Raw genomic sequence first — 23,090 nt, 5'->3', positions numbered from 1 at the left:
AACAAAAAAAAAGGGAAAACTCCCCCCACCCCCCATCAAGCCAGAGCCGGCTCCCTTGCATCCTCAGTCGGGGCACCGTCAGGAGAAACATTGTCCGTAGGCACATCTTCAGAATTCTCAGTCGTCCAAGCCCTGTTGTGGGTTGGTCATAGAGGCCACCAATTGTTGCCAGGCCAGCAAGGGCCCTATCTCCTCCTCGCCCCCTCTAGTGACCGCTTCAAACCAGACCACGGATTCAGCCTCCGCCCACCTCATAATGTCCGCCCACTATATTTCCACTCTCGGCCTGCTAGCCGATTTCCAGTTCATGGCAATCCTGCGTTTGGCCAGAACATATGCCAGGTCCCTCAGCTTGCTCAAATGCCTAAAGTGTCTGGGCCTGGGGAAGATCCCAAGCATACATGACCAGGCAGATCCCACGTCCAACACCACTCCCCCACTTGCGAGCTTCATCTTGACCTCCTCCCAAAATCTATACACTTCCGGGTAGGCCCAAAACATATGTAGCAACCCAGCTTCCACCTCCCCACACCTGGGGCATTTTTGAGTAATCGAGCCTCCGAACCGTGCGATCCTCTGGGGAGTCAGGTAGGCCCTGTGAGTAATGTAAAACTGGAGTTGTTGGAGCCGTGCATTTCTGGACACCTTTTTATGATATCCCAGGACCCTCTTCCACTGACCCTCCGTCATGAGTTCACCCATCTCCTCTTCCCATTCATGCCTCAGTTGGGGCAACTCTTTCCCAGCCTTCATTCTGAGGAGTTCGTATATTCGTGATATTTCATGCCCACCCTCTGAGACATCATACATAGTTTCAAGGGTGGCCTCAGGATCATCTGCCAGTGCCGTCTCCGGCCAACTCTTTCTTACACGTTTTACTAGCCTAGCATGGGTGATGTACTGGCCTCTGTGCACCCCCGTCTCATCCTGCAACCTTTGAAAGTCCAGCGCCTCCCCCTCTCTCCATATGTCCCCAAGCGTGGCCAGGCCCACCGGCTCCCAATGCCTGCGGACAGAGTGAAACAGTTGGGTGTCGTTTTCACACAGGGCCACCAGCGGGACCTGCCAAGATAGTGGTTCTGACTCCCCCATCAATTTCCATGTTCTGTGCCAGACCTCCCATCCCAACCTCAATAGCCACCCTCTTCCCGTCAGTTTATTCCTTTGTAGCCACACCACCTCTCAGGAAATATGGGGCCGCATCATCACGCAGCAACCTAGATTCCGCCGAATCTTCATCAGACAACCACCTGGCCACATACAACAGTTGTCCCGCCAGATAATATAGTTCTAAGTTGGGCAAGCCTATACCCCCCTTCTCGTACGGGTTCTGAAGCTTCCACAGGGCCACCCTATTCCTGGAGTTACCCCACACGAAGCCCCTACACATACTATGAAGTCGTACAAATAGGCTTTTAGGGATCAAATACGGGACGTTCACGAAGAAGTGCAGGAGTCTGGGAAGGACCACCATTTTCAGCAAAGCCGCCCTCCCCATCATGGACAGGGGCAATCTGGACCAGAATGTCATGCTGTTCTTGACCCCCTCTATGGCTTTCTCTGTGTTATGCTTGTGCACCGCCTCAGTCCGGTGGTAAATATTTACCCCCAGGTACCTAAACGTGTCGGTCCGCCATGGTATTGGCAACACAGGCAGCCTCTCCAACGGGACGTCCTTGTACCCGCCCAAAGGGAACAGGCTAGACTTCCTGGGGTTCACTGATATGCCCGAGAGGACAGCGTAATGATCCAGTACTTCCAGTACGTACTGCAGGTTCTCCTCCGGGTAGCGGAGGTACAACAGCATATCGTTCGCATAGAGAGATGTTAAGTGGCTGCCGCTGGCAGTGTTAATGCCCACCTCACCGTATTGTTGCCGCAGGCATATCGCCAGCGGTTCCAGCGCAAGTATATATAGCATGGGTGACCAAGGGCATCCCTGCCTGGTCCCCCTGCTAAGCTGCCAGGCATCCGAGACTGTGGCCCCAGTCTTGACCCTAGCCACCGGGCTGCTATATAACAACTGGACCCATCTGATATAACCAGCGCCCACGCCGTATCCCTGCAGGGCCGCTTTCAGCCAAGGCCATCTCACTGAATCGAAGGCCTTGACCGCATCCAGCGACACTACCGCCATCTCGCCCGTGTCATTCTTAGTATGGTCGATAACATGGTGCAGCCTCCTATGGTTATCACTGATATTCCTGCCTGGGACATATCCCGTTTGATCCGGGTGGATCAGCTTGCCAATCACTTTCTTCAACCTGTTGGCCAGCACTGCCGTGAGTATTTTGCTGTCCTGGTTTAGCAAGGACAGAGGTCTATAAGATCCACACTCGACAGCCGGCTTGCCTGGTTTCAGTAATGGGACAATCATGGCCTCACGGAGGGACAACGGGAGTTCTCCCTGTTCGTATGCCTCGTTAAACAAGGCCAGCAGAGGCTGCAGCAGATCCCGCACGTACACCTTGTAAAACTCACCAGGCAGGCCATCCGCCCCAGGTGCCTTGCACGTGGGGAGGCCCCGGATCACCACCTCCAGCTCATCAGAAGTGATAGGGGCGTCCAGTTCCTCCCGCTCCAGGTCGTCTAGGGTGGGCAGACCAATGTCTTCCAGTGTGTTCAGGATGTCCTGGCTCCTGTCCTCCCCAGTGTCCTCATACAAATGTTTGTAGAACCTGAGGAATTCCTCGTTCACCCCATCCTGAGTGTTGCGAAGACCACCGTCCTCACCACGGATCTCATGGATAACCACTCGGGGGGACTCACTCTTGTACAGCCAGGCCAACAGTCTGCCTGGCTTGTCGCCCCCCGCGTGCAGCCTCTCTGTGTATTTCCTATGGTTCAGTCTACATAGTCGGTCCCAAAGAGCGCTGCACGCCACCTGAAGGTCTCTCATCCTAGTCTTGTCTACCTGAGTGGCATTCTCAAGACGAGCCAGGCTCTCCAGTTCCCTTTCGGTGTCCTGAAGCTCCCTCTCGATACCCCCTTGAAGTCCCTTGGATTTGGAGATCGCCACTCCGCGCACCACTACCTTAAAGGCCTCCCACAGAGTTCCCGCAGAACGCACACTACCCTGTTTATCTCGAAGTATTCCCCGATGGCAACCCTCAGGTCCTCCCGGAAACCCTCATCCTGCAGTGCTTCCGCCCGGAGTCTCCATGTGGGGACCCGAGGCCTAGGGGGTTGGTGTCGCCACTCTACCACCAGGGGCGAATGGTCCGACAATACTCGAGCTTTGTATTCCGCCTCCACTATTTCGCCCGCGATCTCGGCAGTTCCAAACACATAATCCAATCTCGTATATGAGTCGTATGGCGCCGCATAATGCGAATACTGCCTCTCCGTGGGGTGGAGTCTCCTCCACACATCCACCAGTCTCAAGTCTCTTAGCAATGTCCCGAGCGCCTTGGCCGCCGGCGACATTTTCCCTTTGTTGTCTGCGGACCGGTCCATTTTGGGATCTAAGACACAATTGAAGTCCCCTCCCCACACCATCGCGCCCCCTACCAAGGGGCCAAGTTTGCCATAGAGGGATCTAAAGTAGGCTGCAGTATCATGATTGGGGGCATACAGGTTGATGATGTGTACTTCCCTGTTCTCCAGGAGTCCTGTTATCGCCACCATTCTACCCTCCGGGTCCACTATCGAGTTGAGCACCCGGAACGGTACATGCGGCGCCACCCAGGTGATGACCCCTCTAGCATACGCCGAGTACGTGGCACCCACTACCTTGCCCTTCCACTTCCTCGTAACCACCTCCAATTTCTCCCTGGTGAGGTGGGTCTCTTGTAGCAGGGCTATGTCTATCCGCATCCTCTTCAGGTATAGCATGACTTTGTTTCGCTTGAGGTAACTATTGAGGCCTCGGACATTCCAGGTAACTATGCGAAGACTATCCGATGCCATCGGTTTGGTCTGTATTCGGCCCGCCCTCCCCACAATACCCCCTTGGTCTAACACTCCGCCGGCTCTTCCGCCCCTGATCCCCATCCCCCCTCCATGTTCCCCAACTACACACCACAGCAAACAACCCCTCCCATCCCAACAAAAGCCCAGCTCCATCCCTGGATCTCAGGCCCACCCGCGTCTGGTCTTATCCCGTTTACAAGAAATAGGACCCCGCGGGGCGTCGCCGATCTAACAGCGACCTAACTAACTAGATATGTTACTATTGGGGACAAAGGAAGCCTCTTGGAGCTCCCAATCAAGTGACCACGGGTGGGCACGCCCCACGGGCCAGCCAGTCTGTACCACATCATACGCATCACATATCATACAAATGACTATATTCAAGTCCCAATGTCTCGGCCCCGTTGCCCCAGGCGGCCCAGCCATAAGCTACTTATCTTCCGTAGTCTCTGCCTGGATGCCTGATTCTTGAGGACTGCCCAGCGCGTCTAGCCAGTCCATCGCCTCAGTTGGTGTTTCGAAAAACAGGGATCTGCTTCTGTAGAAGACTTTCAATTTGGCCGGGTAGAGTAGCATATAGCGATGGCCAGCTTCACGAAGTCTCCTTTTCACCGCTCCGAAGTGCATCCGACTCGGCTGTACTTGTAGCGTGTAGTCAGGGTAGGCCGTAATCTTGGCCGATCCTCTGTCAATCGTTCCCCCTTTTCGAAAGAATTCAAGAATCTTTTCGCGATCACGGTAGTTCAGAATTTTCGCAATCACCGGCCGCGGGGGGGCCCCGGGAGGCGGCCTCCTGGTTAGGGCCCTATGAGCTCTCTCAACTGCAAACCCCTGGGTCAGTACCCCGCCGGTAATCTCCTGCAAAAGCATGGATTCCACAAATTCCGTAGGGTCTGGCCCTTCAGTTCCTTCAGGTAGGCCCACGATACGGATATTGTTGCGTCTGGCACGTCCCTCCGCCTGCTCCGCTCTGTCCTCCAGGTTGCCCACCCGTTGCACAAGGGCGTGTAGCTCCTTTTTATGAGCAGCGCAATCTGCTGTGTTCGTGGCCGTCTCCTTCTCGATGGCCCCCGCGCGTTCCGAGACCGCCCTCACATCCAGCCTAAGCAGATTCACCTCCTCCTGAACGGCACCGATCTTGAGGTTTAAGCCTTCCTGTAGCTCTTTCATGGCGAGGCCCAGCTTGGTCTCCCATGACACTTTTAAGTCCGCAATCGCCGCCAGCACCTCCTGTATCGTGCCAGGTGACTCCGCGGTCATCACGGGGGTCTCTTTGATCTTGCCTCCTTCCGCCCCTGGGGGGGACTTGGCGTAAGCCTCCATCGTGGGCTGTTTGGCCTTGGGTTTCACACCTCTCGTGGTCATAATGTTGTATGAGTCGGGCGGGGGCCCGTCCCGCCAGTCACCGAGGGAGAGTCACGCCACCCGACGTCCAAAGCCTGACCCACCACACCATGGGGCATCCAACACGCCCGGAGCACTCCGACCACCAGGCCCACGGTCCTATCGTTTCAGCCACATCCGTTCGGCACTCCCGCTCGTTGGGCCACCGTGCGTCCTAGGAGGCGCTCATGTGTTTTAGTCTCTGAGCAAAGGGACGCAAAGGTCCAGCACTCGTGATCGCGACACTGACTTCATGATCCTCGGTGTTCGCAACGTGTCGCCGCCATTTTGTCTTGTCCGCCTGCTCAAGGCTCGTCCCAGTCAATCACAATTATTTCGGTTTCTAAGCCTTCTGAACGTCCCGAACTTTCACAGGATGTGGTGGTGGCATTCACACACCTGGACATCGATTTCCAACGTCGGCCGGCCCCCGTGGACGTACCCCTCCATCAGGATCAAAACAGGATCAGCTGAGCTCCTCCAGAGTGCGACCTCTTACATGGCCGTCCAAGCCACGCCCCCCCGAAATTGCATAGTTGGCACAAATCCCAGCTTCACCCTTTAAGCAATGTGTGATCCTGGGCATCTCATTTAATCTCTTATTGCCTAACCTCTCAGAATTGCCCATCCCTAAACCTTTAAAAATTGTCAGCCCTTCAGAGTGATTTCCTTCTCAGGGTATGATCTTCATAAATGCCTCACTCATGGTTTCACTGGCTATAAGGTTGCTTCCTCTGTAATAGTGAGCATTGATATATTGCACACCGCAGGCACTTGTTCCCTTGATCTCCAATGGCAACACTATTTGAAAACCGTGTCCCAATTCTAATCTCAGTCTGTCTGGATAGAGAAACCTTCCTGGTAGCTTCTAATCTGCATTCACTATCCATGCTATGCTATGTGTAGCTCTCTCCTTCCTTACAATTTGTCTACTCTATACATGTTTGAGCACTTTTGCATTCTCTGAGGCAGCTAATGTGAGTTTTCTGCCTATTCTGGCTTGCGTGTATCTTTTACACACACTCCTGCATTAATACTACAGGCTGCATAGCTTCCCGGATGCTATTGATAAAAAAATATCCCGTTTCTATACGGGAAGAGAAGTAACCTCTTCGTAGATTTCTAATGTTGGCCTTCAAAGGCTAATTATTTATCATTCTGATTAGAGCAAAAATTTACCCCGCACAACCATCCACCATGGATCCGAAAATTAGAGTTCAGGATAGCACTTTCATTGGATAAAAACAAAATTACATCCCTGCCTATCTAAATATCTCTACTTCTCCCTTATTGACCCTTCATTCCAAAATGTGTTCTAGAAAACTCAATTGAAATACAAGCTACTTTTTCACTTGTGAAAAGAAAAATGTCTATTAGCTAGATTCCCTTCAATGTTTCTTCTATTGCATTATTTTTAAGTGTACATTTCTCCTTTTTAATGGGAAACATATATAGGCAGGAAAATGGGTAGGGATTCTCGTCCTTTCCCCTGTTTGTTGAATGATCTAAAGCCATAACAGGCCTCTGCTTGGTAATGTAAACCAGGAATGACTTGAATTACATTTTTCGGTCCCAGAATACTTCTGTTTAATAATTGCACAGATCAAGAGGCACGGGATCTCCAAATGTACATGCCAAAGGACCGCCCTATCAAATCTACAATTCCAGAAGCACATACACTGCTGATATATTTCTCAGAATGTACAGTCCATGTATATATATACCCACCGCCCCTAGTACTTTCACAAATAAAATGGGGCCAGGATTGAATCTATTCCCCTTTTGAGAGTATTTTTCCCATTTATTATATTTCCCCTTGGCATTATACTTTTTGTTTTCACTGTCTCACAGGCAGGTGTGCACAAACTTAAGGACTGGTTCAATTTATCTCCCTCTAGGAACAGGTGGGCATCAGTCAGAAAGATGGGTCTGGCTTTCCTTCTACTGAAGAAGGCTTGACCTATACCTTCCAGACATACCTCTTGCACTGTACTGCTAGTAATTCAAAATGGGTCCAAAAGAAAAGCAATATATTCCATTCCCCTTTCTCTACTCATCAATTCTCCTTTGCCCTCCTTATTTCAGTCTCATTAATTCCATCAAAGTCGGTGAATGAGCAAGCGAGAGTCCAGAATCTCTGGGTTTGGAATTTTAGAGTAGAAACCCCTCCCTAGAAAAGAAACCCCTCCCTTTAGAGGTGGGTATACATTCTTTAGTCTAATTGGCCAGTGTTCCAAAAGTGACCTCACACGAAACCACACCGCCGGTACTAAATGAGCAGATTAACGAAGAGGGCCGCCTAATGGGAGTAACTTCTAACCCCAGTGTCCCTCCCATTTGTCTTGGCAATTTCTACATTAATCAATTGTAACTTTAAAAAAATATATATTTCTCACATATGATCATGTTACTAATATACAAAAAAATATTTTCCCATCTCAGTAACACTTAACAGCATTGATGCTAGGATATATGAATCACTTAACTTGTGCAATGTCTGCACGAACATATTGACATTCGCCTAATTTACATACACACCAACAAAAAATTATTTTACGTGAAGCTGGTGGAGCTTTTATCCTGAATAATTTAAAAAGAAAATAAGTTTGTAGGACATTCCCTTTAAAGGTTACAAGCACAAAAATGATTCCATGTCTCATTTTCAAAAGGCAGTTATTTTTCTCATTTAACAAACTGTTAGCTGGCCTCTCCATTTCCTGGCCTGCTAACATGGCCATGTTGACTCCTGTTCCTTTGTGGCTCTGGGTCATTTGGTTGTCAAAGGAACCTGTGTCTGAAGGCTCTTTAAGGTTTACTTTCTCATGACCACTTGTTCATACAGCCCTGATTGCTTGAATGATTATTGCCACTTTACCACGTTGGCCTGTCACATCATCAAACAGATTTTCTGTTTCCTTGTTTTTAGGAAATGGACTTTGGTATCTGACACCTTATTTTTCTATTATATAATTTCTGTGTTTGCATATTTTCCAAATATCTGTACGTTTTTATGTACCAATGAGTTGGATATTTTTGGTTTTAAATATTGTATTTATTGAATGTTTTTTTTTTAAGAATTGCATTCAAAATAATTTACCTTGAATATAACAAATGTTGCTGGTGATTACTTTGAAAGCCTTCCCCTACACTTTTGTCAACAAAATCAATGTCCATCATTCGTTGATTAACAATTTATACTTGAACATTTCGTGACACTCAAGCTTTCTTTTTGCAGTAAGCGTCTGCTTTGATTGTGCGTTGTATATCCAAGTATAAGGTCTTGCTTTTGCTATTCGGTTTCTTTATCTTCTATTTTCCCTCAACTTTCCGTTGGGTCTATCTTTTCAAATGTAATTGGTCATATTTCATGTGTTTAATTTTGTTTCAGAAACCTTTACCCCAGCTAAATTTGTAAAGTGGTCTGGTAGCTACAAGAGTCTTGCATGTATATTTCTGAATTAATGTATTTTTTTTTCCTGCAGCTTCACAAAAGCGTGATAAAGCGATTCCAAAAAATTATCAACCAGTATGGGTATGATGATGACATAACTAGTGGAGTAGATACCCTACAGAAGTCGGTAAGTGTGTCCCAGGCGTGTATTTGAAGTCCCTAGTGCCCTGCAGCGCTGACTGATTTCATGAAGGGATTTCAAATCGTTACTATTTCATCTTCTATTTGGAAGTTTTCCCTTTTTTTGATGGGATCTTACTTCGGTCTGTTGGGAGCCTGACCTGCAAAGGGTGAAACCAAGTGTTTTTGTTATCAATAGGTTATTGGCAGCGTGTTGTAAAGAGCAGAATAAGATGAGATATAGTGGCCCATTGAATGCCTATCAAACCTGGAGATCTTCCGTTTTTGCAGATCACCAAAGATCGTGATGCAGAGAATAATTTTTTTTTCCTTCCACCGCCATAAATTGTAACTCTGTTGCAATATGTAAAGCAGAGTGTGGTGTCTAGTATTGCCAGAAATAAGGTTCCATCTTCTTTTACACTTTTTATGTTTGTTTTTATTGCAGTGCGGTTGCAAATTGTGGATTGGAAACCCTTGTTAGCCCTCATACCACTCTATGAAACACTTTTGTATAGGCGCGTTATAAATGCCATATCATATGCCTACAACAACCGTCTACTATGATGGCTACTAAGTTTGGGGACACTTCATTATGTTCTGGTCATTGATTTTCATTGCCATTCATATTCTGCACAGAATGTGTAGTGAATAAGTCAGCCACTACACTTCATACAGTTAGATGGACAGCAACCCATTTTCAACATGTTTTTTATTTATTTGGCACACCTCTGCTTCTTTGGACTATGTCCACTGTATAGCCAATACCTAAAATGTGTACCACACTGTACGTTTAAAACATAATTTCATGTTTTGTATCAAGATGATGCAAACCATGTACGAGGGGACTGGACCATTGAGAGACAGTTCATATAAGTAGAAGGTTCCTGTCCTCGATGACGTTTAAATTATCTCTCAAAATAAAGGGATGCATTTAAGAGTGCTTTAAAGACTACGAGATTGAGCCCCCCTCTCTTGCATGTTATCGTATTTTTTAGGGAAAATATTTAACAGAAAAAAAAGTATACTGAATATCCTGGCTTAGTTGAGATTGGAACACTGCAATTTAACAAGGGTATAGAATTGTTTCTTTTGATCTGAGACGCACCCTGCTTTTCATAAAAGGCCAAAGTAGTAAATGAGTAGTATGAAGGTGCAGTTCAATATCCATTTTTTAATCTTCAATCAGGAATATACTCCTAATCCGGAGGTAGAAATAGTCAAGGGAAGATTTTCCTACTGAAGTTCCAGTCACGGCAATTGGTTGTGCCTGCCCTTCTGGCTTGACCGCTCCTTTCCATTGAGCTGCTCATTGAACCTGGATCAAACCCCTCCTCAATTGCTTATTGGGGATAGATTTATGCACACATCTGTGTTGGTGTAAAGCGGGTAGATTGAGCAGACACAGGAAAAGTGGAAATGGGGGAGCTCAAACTTCATTTAAGTACCCTTGCAGGCCAGACCAAGAATTCTACTACACTTTATAACTGCACTGTATTCTTTCCATGTGAGGAAGCAAGCCATCGCTTAAGTGCAAAAGCAAGGTGTTGAGAAAATTGTCGTTTTCTGAAAAACCTTATTACTTTGGGGGTACTTCTGCAATACTCGGATTGTACTACTGAATACATGGAATCTGGGAGTTCCGGGTGTGCCAGCTGGGTTTGACTCCCTGTGCTGGTTCTGTTCAACCAATCCACTTCCCTGCCTGACACATATGCCTGAATGAGGCTAAATGAGAGCTGGCCCTACAGGTTGGGCCAGCCCACTATATAAGCCATACTAACAGTAGTGTGATGGTTAAGAAGCAGAAGGGTAGCTTTGGAAGGAGATGGTGACGAGAGTAAGGCGTGATTGAGGGGGATGAGGAAGGAGGCTGAAAAGAGGTGGCCAGAGGGAAGGATATTGGGAGTGTAAAGGTGGCCAGAGGTTATGAGAAGTGGACGCAGATGGTGAAGAGTAAGGTGGCAGGAGGTGACTTTGTGACAGAATGCCAACTGGTCAGGGTAGAATGGCCCCAGCTTTATTTTATTCATATATAAAGATGTAGGTAATTCAGTTTCTGAAAGGGAGGTCTGCTACACCGCCGCCACCCACCCCTTTCACAAAACTCCATGCCAAAATGATAGGTTAAAGCGAAGGCATATGTATGAACTGTCTCCTGACATTTAAAGCACCAGCTCTGCAGTGGCGCAGAGCTTGTTTAAAGGCCATGTGCATTACTGGCTTCTATGGCAAGGCCTGCAGGGAGAGGTGGCTTTTTAATCTTCTGCACCTCTGTTTTCAAACTGAATAATTGTATGCTTTAGATTTGTATGCCAACAAACTTACTAAACCATGCCTTGTTTTTGGCATGACTACTAAAAACACACAATCATAGAGCCACAGTAGTGTCCGCATTGAGAGGTTCCCAGCTATGACGGACCTAATGTGGATTAGTGCTGGGTCGGACTGTCTTCATGACAGCCATTTTGAAACCATGGGCAGGTTCTTTGATTCTCCAATAGGCAGGGTAATACCTTCCCTCGTGGCACAGTAATCCCCCCCCCCCCACCACCCTCTGCCGGTCTCCTGTGAACCAGTGTCTCAAAAGCAGGGATGACATAAGGAAACTACTCTCTCACGTAGGGTTCTGATGGCTGGAGTAAATTTTGAAGACAACTGAAAAGGGTTCAGTTAAGAGTAGCCTGAAAGTGGAGGTGGGTTGAGAAAAGGATCCCACCATCTTTATTTCTGTTGGGACACTTTTCCTTTTACTGTACCCTCCCTTTCCTCCAAGCAAGGTCCTCTAGGTGTGATGCTCTAAAACAATGGGCCTTTGTTTCTATTTTTACAACCTCTATCGTACCCCTTGCAGCAGGCTTGCTATGGGCCAGTCCCCTATGACATCTGGCCTTCAAGCAGAGGGGCAAACCCTCATTCATTGAGTCACCTTTGTCCTTCTGCAAGGACACGGATTCACTGAACCACCATTGGAAGTAATGGCTACTTCAATGTCCTCTGTCATAGAGGTGCGATAGAAGGCAACCAAGGCAGAGGTGAACGCTGTCCCCAGGAGCGACTGCTGTTGGCCAAGTTCTCACTGTTGGCTCTGCTAGACCCAGGAGCCTGTTCACTGCAGGTACATTGTCACCTAGGCTCCAGCCAAGCTCCGTGAAGTGGAAGTGCAAAACTGGACTCCTTGTTCTGGAGTGCCTCGCTATGGACTCCAAGCAACCCAGAAGTCCAGAAGCAATTTGGAATCCTGATTTCATGCCATAAGGCACTACAAGCTGGATCGACCACACCAGACCCATTCGAGGCATCATAGGAGCTGCAGTACTGCTTTTGGCAGGGCCATCAACTTTGAGCTGTCTTGACGCAGTCTCCCACTGGTGAGGAGCACTGCTGCCACAAATTGAGCACCGGTTTATCTATGTGGAATCATACTCCCTGCATTCCGAGCACCTTCTCTACCCAACAGAACATAGTATTGACCTACCTCGACCTGCTGGAACCCATCAATCTGCATGTGACTTGATCCAGCAGAAGCAGCATTTTGACTCGACCAACAACTCTGGCTCATCTCGAGCACCGACTTGATCCACATTGAAGCCTATCTCTGAGCTGACTCATCACTGGATCAACCAAACTAGCTTGGTCTCAACTCCAGTTTAACGGCAAGAAAGCGCCGCAATGGCCAGCACAATGCTGCTAGGAACCTAAGCCAATATATAAGCTGCTGTGAAGAGGCCTGGTTCCATGGTCCACTAATGGAGAAATACTGACTCTTAAGCGCGCTCTTCTCTACCTTTTTTCAAGGTCATTGAATATTGACACTTGTTGCCCAATCAGATTGCCTGAACACCCCACATCTTCTACCCAGAATGCCCTTATATAAAAACATGCATTCTGCTTTTTCTTTTATAGGGGTGGGTTTCTCTAGTGTTCTTGGACATTCCTTTTTATTTTGCAACCATTGTACTACCTTTTTTCTGGGTTACTACTGTTATTGGCTCACTCCCTCCTGAAGATCTAGACTGCCCTCTGCCCATTTTACCAAGCGAGGCATTCTTCAGGTTGTGCCTGGTTTACCATCATGATTGGGATTACTGCTGGGTGAGTAGTAGTGTGCGGCTGAGTAGACGGTTTAGCCACATTTCGTTCCTCTGCGCCTATAGAGCAATCGCCATTTCGTCAAAGACCGAGAGAAGTTTGGAAGACATTGAGAGGACGGGTATATCCAGGAGACGTTGGAAGAGGAGGACTGAGCGATGGAGGAGAGGAGAAATGGCGAGAGAAGGCTGATGATATTGAGTAGAAGCCTCAAACATGGTACAAGCACGACTCCAAGAAGTAAAGAAGGACTTGAGCTGTGAGCAATGGCACGTCGGAAGTACAGGAGAAAATGGAGTACATTAGAGATGAGGAGAATGGTAGGGAAGATCACCTTATGTATAAGGCATTTGTGACTCAAGAATTTAGATGAGAACAGGATGTGTGGGGGGAGCCACGGCCCTGGGAGGGGATGCCAAGAATCCCTTTCGAGGCTGGAATAGCCAAAGGTTGCCTGAATCTCGGTCGTTTCTCTGTTATTTCCATCACGGTTTAAAGCCAGGGCTGCTTTGTCAGGTCTAGGGTTCATGCACATCTAGGAGCCCCAAGACACAGGCAGGTTTTCTCTGAGGAGTTAAACATCGTAAGCAATGGACCTGAATCTACAGACAAAAGTGCAAAGTAGAAAGTGGGGGGTACACTTGAACCCCCAAGACTTTGACCCCCCCCCCCCTGAGACTGTGTGACTGAATCACCAAGATATGTCTTGTGAAGGTATCCCCTATCACGTAACACACCTAGAGACTTGGTTTGAATTGAAAGCCCAAGGTGAAGACCACCTTGTTTTCCTGGTTGGCCCACTGGTGTAACACCCTCTAACCTACATGTTCTTCTTCAAACCAACTTCCGTGTCAGCCCTATATTGACCCTTCTGAATTTCTCGATGCATCATTGACCTATTCTGCAGGTGTCGTTGAAATGTGTGTTCTCTTGAAGTGGGAATCCTTTTCCATAGCTCACTGATTGTACAGTTTGGTGATGGGCTACCACTTTTGAATATGGTCTGCACCAAAAGGGTTGAGGCGCAATCGGCATGAACCAAATATTGTGCCCTGATTTTGTGAGACCTTGGAGACCGAGCTGTTCAGATAACTCTGCAAGATTGCTCGCACAGTTGAACACCAAACGCATCACCTTCTAAACAATTCTGCTCCTATCTGGAAGGTAGTGACAAAAAAGGGTTATGAAACTGTCATAGTTATAAAATGATGCAGCTGCATTCTGAACCTTCTGCACCTTCTGCAACTGATTCATTCATTCACATCTGTTTTGGAGGTATTTAATGCAAACTAATTAAAAATGTTAAGCCTCTGTTGATTCTCTGAAGGTCAAATATGGATGCAAAGTCGACATTGAGGGGTGGAGGCGGTGTGGTATCCATGCTAAGTCGTAATTGGGGGTATCCATGGTAATACACACTATTGGGTTATCTGCATAAGAATGGAATGTCAATCCAAATGTTGTGAATGTGAAACCGAGGCAGTGGAGAAAGAGAAGCCTGAGGGAAGCCATAGGCACTTTCCACCAAAGATGAACGAAACTTGTGGTTGTAATATAAACTTCAGCATATGCAAAAAATGTGTGCAAGCTTTTTTAAAACCTTGCACATTTTCCCCCAAGTAGCATTCAAGTGAATCCTGCATCTAGTCTGTGCCATTACAACAGTCTCTACACCATATGCAAGTCAATCTTGACCCTGACTCACGCGGGAGCTGTCCAGACCAACTTGCATGGCAGTATTCGCTCTACTGGGCAACACAAGCAACCACGATGCACTTGAGCTTTTTGGGGCCATATTTTTTAGTCTTTAGTCTAACTTGGGAGTGGGTATCTGTTGTATGTGAATAAAGGGACGCAGTTCCCCTTTAAGGGAAACGCACACATCAGGGCGGAAGGGGCGGGACAGGGAAAGGGGGAATCAGTAGAATGTAAGCAAGGAATAAAGAAGGTTGAAGCAGACTGCGGCTCCACGTATCCTTAGTGTGAATGTTAGAAGGCGTGAGTGGGCCAGGCCCAACAACTGGCGACGAGGCGATGTGTGCCCATGCCCTGCGGCAGTAACGGAGGGCCCGTGCACTCACTGTAATGGTGGGCCGTATACCCAGCAGTAGCCGAGGGCCCGAGTGCCCAGCAGCCCGTGTTCCTGCAGTGAACAAGGGCCTGTGCGCCCAGTGAAGGTGGGACCGAGTGCCCAGCAGTTATGAAGGGCCCGTGTGCCCAAAGTGAAGTAGGGCCTGTGCGCCCAGCAGCGGAGGAGGCGGAGGGCCTGTGTGCCCAGCAGCATCCCGGGGCCTGTGCGGAGGGCCCATGCGCCTGCAGTGAGGAGGGACCCGTGCGTCTGGCAGCAGAGACAATGGCGAACCGTGCGCGCATTAACAAAGGAGCTCCCGAGGAGGGCCAGTGCGCCCGCGACAACGGGAACAAAGAAGGCCTATGTGCCCACAAAAAGAAAACCAGAAGAGGACCGACAAGAAGACGGAACGCCAGCACAAGCGGGTAAGCGACTCCGGCAGGCACGCAAACCCACAGCAAAGCACCTGACTGTCCCAACCAACCGACATACCCATAATACAGACTCCATCATTTGGGCGGGAAGCATAAAACGGCCTGTAGGCCATCAGCGAACCACCGTGAAACGGGCCAGCTGCCCCAAACCAGCACATAAACCCATAAGAAAGGCACCACAATTTGGGCGGGAAGCCTGTGGAAAATAAACAGCCCAAAGGCAACCAACGCACGACAGCACCCTGAAAAAAGGGAGCAAAACCACAATAAAGACCCGCAAGAGAGAAACATACAATGCTCCAGTGACACCGGCACCACCCTAACGGCAGCCAACAACACTCAGGCCCACAACAACCGCTTAACCATTGCTACCTACACCGCAGCAAAGTCACACACACCTCACCACCAGAGACAACCATGACCGACCCAACACAAGCAGCTGCGGACACAGGGACGCCCTCAGCCGTTAATGCCAGCCTTACCTCACATGCCAGCCTCATGAGACCAAGCCTGTTCACACTCAACCCACACCATGATCAGGGCCAACGCTGGGAAGAATGGATCAAGGAATTTGAAGACTTTGTAGGTGCCATTAGCACGCAAGAACCTCCCAACAAAATAAGTATCTTTACCAACATCGCAGGGAAAGAAATCAAGAACATAATACACACAATCCCACCACAAGACCGTGCCACCTACCCGAAACTTCTAGAAGCCATCAATGAAAAGCTTGTCATAACGCCCAACTGTGACTATGAACGATACACTTTCAATCAATGTGCACAGCTCCCTCATGAATCGATAGAATTTGTCATCTGCCTCCAAAGCAAAATCAAGTGCGACTTTGCTAACTTCAACGACGATGAAGCAATCAGACTGCGCATAATAGAAGGTTGCATATCCTCAATGTTTAGGAAACCTCTTCTGAAAAAGCCTCTCTCGCTAAGAGAAGTACTGGACTTAGCCAGAGTATACGAGAGAATTGACGTTCAGGCCGCGGCCATAGAAAACCCAAAAAGGGTGACATCATCGCAGCTGTAAGCCCCTACACCGATACCCAAACTCACAGAACAGACCTGCTCCCAGGTACCCCACACAACGTACCCAGAATGACTGCCAATGCTACTGCTGTGGGTTCGAGTACCCACACAGAGGACCGTGCCTCGCGATTGGCCAGCGGTGTTTAAGATGCGGGCAAGAAAACCACTTTCAGGCAATGTGCAAGGAACAGCTCCCCGAGGCGAACCAGATCCGCCATCAGGCTGTTAATCGAACACCGGAGACACACAGAACAGGACCAATGACTTGGTGAGAGAGGACTGGCCTACCCCACGAACACCTGCCACGCCCAAACCCAGTGAGAGCACTGGAAGGACTACAAATAGAACCCGACTGGAAAGATCATGAACTCTGACGTCAGTCAACCTGACCCTGTGCAAGTTCAATCGCATGACAGAATGTACACGAGGGACCTCCTGCCACCCCACGAACAAGACAGTCGTGTTCTGCCCTTCCCTCAAGGAACGGACCCGTATGCCAACTCCCCGCCAAGATATCAACAGGAAGAGATGTAACAATTACAATACTTACAGGACAGATACGACAGGGAATATGTCTGACTCCTCAGAGCTGACATCGAGGACACACCTGCTCCCAGAGTCACAATACAGATGGAAAAACCAGGAACCAATTTGTCGTCGACACAGGTGCGACTGTAAATTTCATGAACGAAGAACTATACCATGACGCTACCCTCTACCCCCTGAAGAATTCCAAGACCCACATCTTGCAGTGGGGTGCAGCCCTGCCCATGACATCCAAAGGACAATTCCAATGTGACTTAACACACTATGATCTCACAATAACCTCGATCAAATCACATCATAAGGAGCCACTCTGTAGGCCGCTGCCTCCTCAGTTACCGAACAGCCAGAGCCCTAGCACTCATTGACTTACACTATGACCAATCAGAAATAATAAAAGGGCGCCCATCAGAACGACACCATCATGTCAATAACATGTCAGCCCCTCACAAAAGAAGACCTCAACACCCAGTTCCCCAAACTCTTTGAAGGAGTAGGCATGCTTAAAGACTCTGTTGTCAAACTACACATTGACCCAGAGGTCACGCCAGTACCACAACACCCTCGCAAGGTGGGCTTCCACCTCCAAGCCCAAGTGTCAAAAGAAATCCTCCTCCATGACATTATCGAAAAAGTGGAAGGACCAAACCCCTGGGTATCCCCCATAGTGATTGTGCCCAAGGACTCGGACGCCTACGAATATGCGTGGACATGCGGGATCGCCAACATCACCATTCAAAGGGAGAGGCACCCTGGCCCAAGCCTAGAGGACATGCTCATCAGACTAAACCAGGCGACGCATTTCTCAAAACTAGACCTCAATCAGGGCTACCATCAGCTTGTCATCGATCCAGCCTCCAGGTCAATACCACCTTTGCAACGCATGAAGGACGTTCAGATATAAACTGCTCAATTTCAGCATATCTTCAGCCGCCAAAATATTTCAGGAGACAATCCGGTGCCTAATATCAGCCGAAATAAATGCCCTAAATTAGAGCAATGATATTCTGATCTTCGGGAGGGACCAGGAACAACACGATAGAGCCCTCATAGCTGTCTGCAAGATCCTCCAAGAGGCGGGATTAACACTGAATGGACCAAAATGTGACATCAACAAGACCAGCCTCAGATTTTTCCCACACATTTTCTCAGATAAAGGTATAAAAGCCGACCCAGACAAGATAAAAGCAATCTCGGATCTCCAAGCCCCCACGACAACCGCAGAACTGTGCTCCTTCGGGATACTGCGCGCGCTACCTCCCACACTATGCCACCATCACCGACCCACTTCGAAATCTCCTGAAGAAGGACCAAACATTCCTCTGGGACCCACACTGCCAAGACTGCCAAGCGGCTTTCACTACCATAAAAGAGAACCTCGCCAACCACCGCCAGCTGGCCTACTTCCATCCAGAGTGGCACACCATCACGGTGGATGCCAGCCCAGTGTGCCTCGGAGCCATCCTAGCTCAAACTGACACCAAGGACAACACACAACACATGGTTGTGGCATACGCCAGCCGTGCCCTGTCCCACACAGAGAGAGCATACTCTCGCTGAACGGGAAAGCTTAGCAGCAGTATGGGCCTGCGAGAAGTTTCATCACTTCGTAATTGGCCGGAAATTCACCCTCGTAACCGATCATCGAGCACTCCCCTCGATATTTGGGAACCCCCAAGACAAAAATGCACCCCCCCCCCCCCAAATTGAGCACTGGGGGATAAGACTACAAGAATATGACTATGTAATAATCCACAAGCCGGGAGGAGAGGCCAACCCAGCGGACTATCTGTCCAGGCACCCACTGACGACAGGTGACGACGCCTTAGCCCATGAAGCCGAAGAATACATCTCGTATCTATCCTCCAATGCCATGCCACCGACTATAATCACAGCAATATTTGCAGAAAGAAGCAAAGCCGACCCGACAATCAAAGCCGCCATATGCCTCACTTGTTCCAACAAATGGAGAGAATGCCAAGAAAGAGGAAACCGAGGGGAGGGGGCGGACAAGAAGGACTTGGACCAATTAGCAAAGATGCACAAAGAACTGGTGGCCACGGACCAAGACATACTGCTACGAGGAAGCAGGCTAGTGGCCCCAAAAGACTTACGGAAGACACTAGTAACACTAGCACGTGGGATGTCTTAACCCACTAATCCAAGACCTGCAACATTACTGTGCATTGCTGGCAGCAGAAACCTCATAAATGGGCGCTGGAAAGCATGCTACTCGCTAGAAATCACCAGAAAGTGCGCAGTGAAAATCTGAAAAATAGGCCACCATCTACTTTTGCCTATGTCAGTGGTAACACAGGAGACCACTGCCAAAACCCTTCATTTGGCTGCCCACAGAGCAAAATCATTGCAAAAGAAACCGGGCTGTTTGAAAAATCCATTTTTATTTGGTGTCAAATTTGCAAAAATCATGGCTCAAAAACCACCCAAAAAGATCCAACCTTCTTGTTGGGTGGTCAACATCATTCACTTCAAGAATCTACATAACACATACTTCTGTGGACCTTATATTTATCTGAACAAAGTCCACTTTTGAGGATTGCTTGCTGGAAGAAAGCTGTCAAAAATGGGTGTAATAACGTTACTCACCTCTATCAGAAGCCGGTGATTTAAAACCATTTTGTGTTAAATTGTACATTGACCCCAAACTATGCCAAAGAAAGACTTGCTATCAGAAGCCTAGAGGTGGAGACAATTCAAGCTTTTTCAGAATATAGTTTTGAAGTAAGAAATTGTTTGTATGTGTTCAAAATGTGAGTTATATTATAAGATGACCCCATTTTTAGACATTGGGTTTAGGAGTTCGTTTCCCACACTGTGCTTCAAACTAAATCCACACCTCTCCCTGAACAAAGGAAACTTCCCCCTGCCCTTGGCTAAGAGATTGACAGGCTGTTGTTAAAAGGAACTAGGAGAGGCACCCTGGCCTGTTGCTCGGAGTAAAGACAAAGGAGGCTTGGACTGAATAGAAATGCTAATTCGGGTGTGACCGACAACAAACTGCTGGCAGGAAGAAGGACATGTGACCCTCTGAGGCAGCCCAGCTCTGGAGGCAGACCAGACTGAAATGTGGATTTAGCATTAAATTAAATGTTTTTGAAAAATGCTTATAACAAATTGTACCGAACTGACAAAAATGTGAAACTTTGAGATTGTTAAAATGAAATATTCGCTCACAGTTTAAGACTAAGCTGGAATCTGTGCGATGTTCTGAGACTAAACCCCAGAATTTATTCATATTGTACCTACTGTGTTTATGCTAGGAACATGAAAAATTACAGAAATGTGCCCGGGTGGGGTGTGCATGCATATATAAAAATTGGTGCAGAACAAATATTGAGAAACCCACCAAAAGCGTGAAAAAGTTGTCATTTCTGAACCAAAGCTCTTAGGAAGATGAGAGTTGAACAGATGTGTACCTTAGGCAATCTGTCATGTAATTTATGTAGTATAACAAGTTGTGTATATTGTAAATATGTGTTTTATGAAAAATAAGATATACTGTACAGGGACAAAGGGGAGGGTTTTCCCCTAAGCCATAAACATGACACAGGATGACACACTGCTCCTTTCTCCAAATCAGGGGACAGGGAATCCTCTGACCTATCGGATTCTTAGAGGGTTGGGCATAGAGAATCTGCCTCCCCACCCACTTTGGAAATACATAAATAGGGACTGCTGAGGACGGGCAGAAACACACACACTTTCCACTTCTCAACTGATTTCTTGGCGAAGCACCCTGCAGGAAGATCCAGAAACCAGACTCCAGAACCAAGCTCTAGAACCTTGAAGCAGAGAGGCCTAAACCACAAGCTGAACCTTTTTCAGAGGCTTCAGAATCTTTTGCAACCTGATTCTAACCCCTAAACCTCAAAGGGGCATCTCAAAATCCAACAGCCTGGCTGAGCTGTTTTGCTATTCTAGCTAATAACCCTGTGCTAGAACCCAGATCCAGACCCAGAGAGCAGAGCTGTATCCAGAACCCGTTGGATCCAGTCCAAGAGGCTGCGCAGACCAGAACCTGTCCGGTGGCAAGCGAATCCCAGCCAAACCCTTGACAAGATCTTTGACGGGCCCATTCCATCCCAAAGCCTAGGAGCGAGTATCTAGTCTAGAACTGTCCATAGTGGTCTCTTAATTTAAAGAAACCTAATCCAACCACTCTAACCTATCCATAACTGCATTATTGAATCTCTTTTGTCTATCCTAAGTTCTTCTCTCCTTCACATAATCCTTGATAATTGTAGCATCAATCATCTATGGGCTGATATTTTTCTGAAGAGGGACAAGTGTTTTGATGGACAGAAGTCGGAGCGGAGGCGCCGCTGTTCTGGTGGCTGCCCCTTGAGTGTCTTGCTTCTTCATAGCTCCTTAGTATAAGCCTATCCTTGTTGGTAAATCTTTAAAGCGCATCTTTCATTTTGAAATCTTGACCCTGTTTCTGAACCTTCACAAAAACCTCTTATAGTTTTTCAGTAATAGCGTTTCACGCACACGGAAAAGTTGCCATGAATTGCAATTTAGCTCAATTAAACCACATGTCAAAATAGCTGTTTCTTGTTTTAAACTGCCGAAATTCGTTTTCAATCTGATAATCATTCATGAATCATTGCTAGTGTTGACCTGAACCAATCCAAAGTAACTCTCACTAATCCTGAATCTCCTTTAGTGAATTAATAATTTTTAGCATTTTTCCCATTCATTGCAAATCACATTCACAAGAATTTTGACCTGTTTTAAAATCATTCCTGTGTCTCTCTAAGCTTGCTGGGGGAACTGGGATTGAACTGCATTATTGACTGTATTCCTGAAACCTGTGCCCTCATTTCCATCTCTTCATATTGCATAGTGGGGGGTGTGAGTAGTCACAGGGGAAAGTCATATTGTCTTTTGCGGAAATCGTATCAGGTTTTATTTCTGTGCTGCATTCTTTCCTATTATTGCATTTCCTTGAATCCATATCAAGTATTCTCTGCTACCTTATCTTCCTATTCCTACTCCTAACTGATTAAAGAGATTGTTGATATTGTATTATTACCCATTGCTGATCATTGTTCATATTCATAAGTGTGCTATTCAGATATTATTCATATTCATAAAAGTGTAATCTATATATTGTTCAATTCTTCAAATAAACCTTTTAATTTGCAAATCAAACCTACTTCTTGGCTCATTGAGGTCGTGGAGATCCAAATGGAGGGGTGTTATATAAGGGTTCATCATCCAGATTTAAAGAACTTTTGACATATAAATAAAGGGTTTCTATTGGGCATCCCAGACTAGGCATTGACTTAGTTGGAATGCTGGATTGAAGTCAGTTAACAACACGAAAAAGATCCTGAGAAATCACATCTGGTTCCCTTACATGGACACCGTAGTAGAGGACATGCTGGCACACTGCAGACCCTGCCAACTAGCGGCAAAAGGTCCAACCCCAAACCCCCTACAACCAACGACACTCCCAGTGAGACCCTGGCAAAAGACTGCAATGGACTTCTATGGAGCCCTAGAAGAAGGTGGATACTTGCTTGTAATCATTGATGAATACTCGAGGTTCCCTTTCATCAAGCAAATACCGTCGACGACATTCTCTGAAACCGTGCCCATCGTAGATGAACTATTCAGTGAATGGGGCATCCTCAACATCGTCAAGACAGACAATGGAAACCCGTTACAAGGATGCGAGTTTGCCACATTCGCAGACCACCTTGGCTTTCATCAGAAGGTCACTCCACTCTGGCCCCAAGCCAATGGGATGGTGGAGCAATTTATGGCCACCATTAAACTAACCAGACAGTCCTGGTAGAGCAAGTACCTCAAGCGCAAGCCATCTGCAGCACGCTCCGAAGCTACAGGAACACCCAACATGATGCGACGGGAAAGACACCAGCCGAACTAATGGTGAGATGCCGAACACGCATCCCCCAGTGGGAAGACTACACACCAGAAGACGCAGCCATAAGGGAACGAGATGCTGAAAAGAGGAAAGCCAAAGAATGGGCTGACAAAAAGAGAAGGGGAAAAAA

The 23,090-nt window shown here is 47.5% G+C and overlaps 1 protein-coding gene across 1 annotated transcript in view; it reads left to right on the top strand.

Moving 5' to 3' along the window:
• The window catches only part of LOC138489800 (CD63 antigen-like), an 87,363-nt gene that overhangs the window by 41,867 nt on the left and 22,406 nt on the right, over positions 1-23,090 (top strand). The window contains exon 4 of the mRNA XM_069617392.1: positions 8,778-8,873. Coding sequence (XP_069473493.1) covers positions 8,778-8,873 — 96 coding nt within the window. The remainder of the gene's footprint in view (positions 1-8,777; positions 8,874-23,090) is intronic.

The sequence above is a fragment of the Ambystoma mexicanum genome, chromosome 9, assembly GCF_040938575.1.
Source record: "Ambystoma mexicanum isolate Mex_15411 chromosome 9, UKY_AmexF1_1, whole genome shotgun sequence".
Classification (NCBI taxonomy): domain Eukaryota; kingdom Metazoa; phylum Chordata; class Amphibia; order Caudata; family Ambystomatidae; genus Ambystoma; species Ambystoma mexicanum.
Note: the sequence above shows the minus strand (reverse complement) of the source record. Positions and strands in the feature narration are given on the sequence as shown.